The sequence below is a fragment of the Mus pahari genome, chromosome 18 (genome assembly GCF_900095145.1).
Source record: "Mus pahari chromosome 18, PAHARI_EIJ_v1.1, whole genome shotgun sequence".
Classification (NCBI taxonomy): Eukaryota; Metazoa; Chordata; class Mammalia; order Rodentia; family Muridae; genus Mus; species Mus pahari.
The window spans coordinates 495195-496252 of NC_034607.1; the positions used below are offsets into that span (position 1 = coordinate 495195).

At 48.9% G+C, this 1058-nt stretch overlaps 1 protein-coding gene across 1 annotated transcript in view; it reads left to right on the forward strand.

Annotated features, from left to right (window-relative positions):
- The window catches only part of LOC110335977 (cytochrome P450 4F5-like), a 12595-nt gene that overhangs the window by 9169 nt on the left and 2368 nt on the right, over positions 1-1058 (forward strand). Inside the window, exons 7-8 of the mRNA XM_021218416.2 lie at positions 480-546; positions 741-870. Coding sequence (XP_021074075.1) covers positions 480-546; positions 741-870 — 197 coding nt within the window. The remainder of the gene's footprint in view (positions 1-479; positions 547-740; positions 871-1058) is intronic.

Genomic DNA, 1058 nt, shown 5'->3' on the forward strand with positions numbered 1-1058 from the left:
AGCTAGAGAAAGTACCCAAGGAGCTGAAGGGGTTTGCAGCCCCATAGGAGGAACAACAATATGAGCTAACCTGTAACCCTAGAGCTCCCTGGGACTAAACCACCAATGAAAGAAAACACATAGACTCATGGTTCTAACTGCATATGTAGCTGAGAATGGCCTAGTCGTTCATCAATGGGAGGAAATGCCCTTGGTCTGTGAAGGTTCTGTGCCCTAGTATGGGATAATGACTGGACAGGAAGTGGGAGTGGGATGGTTGGGGAGAGGATAGGAGATTTTCAGAAGGGAAACTAGGAAAAGGGATGATATTTGAAATGTAAATAAAGAAATTATCTAATTAAAAAAAGAGAGAACTCAAAGCCCACCTACACAGTGACACAGTTCCTCCAACAAGGCCACACCTCCTAATAGTGCTACTCTCTGAGGTCCAGCATTCAAACACTTGTGTGGTATGAATCGAGGTCTTGCTTTGTCTTCAGGATGAAGATGGAAAAGAGCTGTCAGATGAGGACNTCCGAGCAGAAGCTGACACCTTCATGTTTGGAGGTGAGTGTCCTTGTGTAGGGCTACAGAGGAGGTAGAGGGGTGCCAAACTCAAGTAAGTGTTTTGGGGAGACCTAGGTTCCCTCTGTTCTTTCTTTCCATCCATTCCTTTTTGGAGCCTTTCTGTCTGGATACAGGTACCCCATTTGACTGAAACAGGCCAGGGACACAAACCTGCTTGTCTCTCTCCCCTTCAGGCCATGACACCACAGCCAGTGCACTCTCCTGGATCCTGTACAACCTGGCGAGGCACCCGGAACACCAGGAGCGCTGCCGGCAGGAGGTCCAGGAGCTGCTGAGGGACCGAGAGCCTGAGGAGATTGAATGGTGAGCATCATCATCTCTGCTCTTAGAGCTTCTAGTCCCCATGTTCGCTGCTGCATCCCTTACAGGGTGTGTCTGTGTAGCTGCATCCCTTACAGGGTGTGTCTGTGTAACTTCATCCCTTGCAGGGTATGTCTGTGTAAATTTATCCCTTGCAGGGTGTGTCTGTGTATCTGCATCCCTTACAGGGT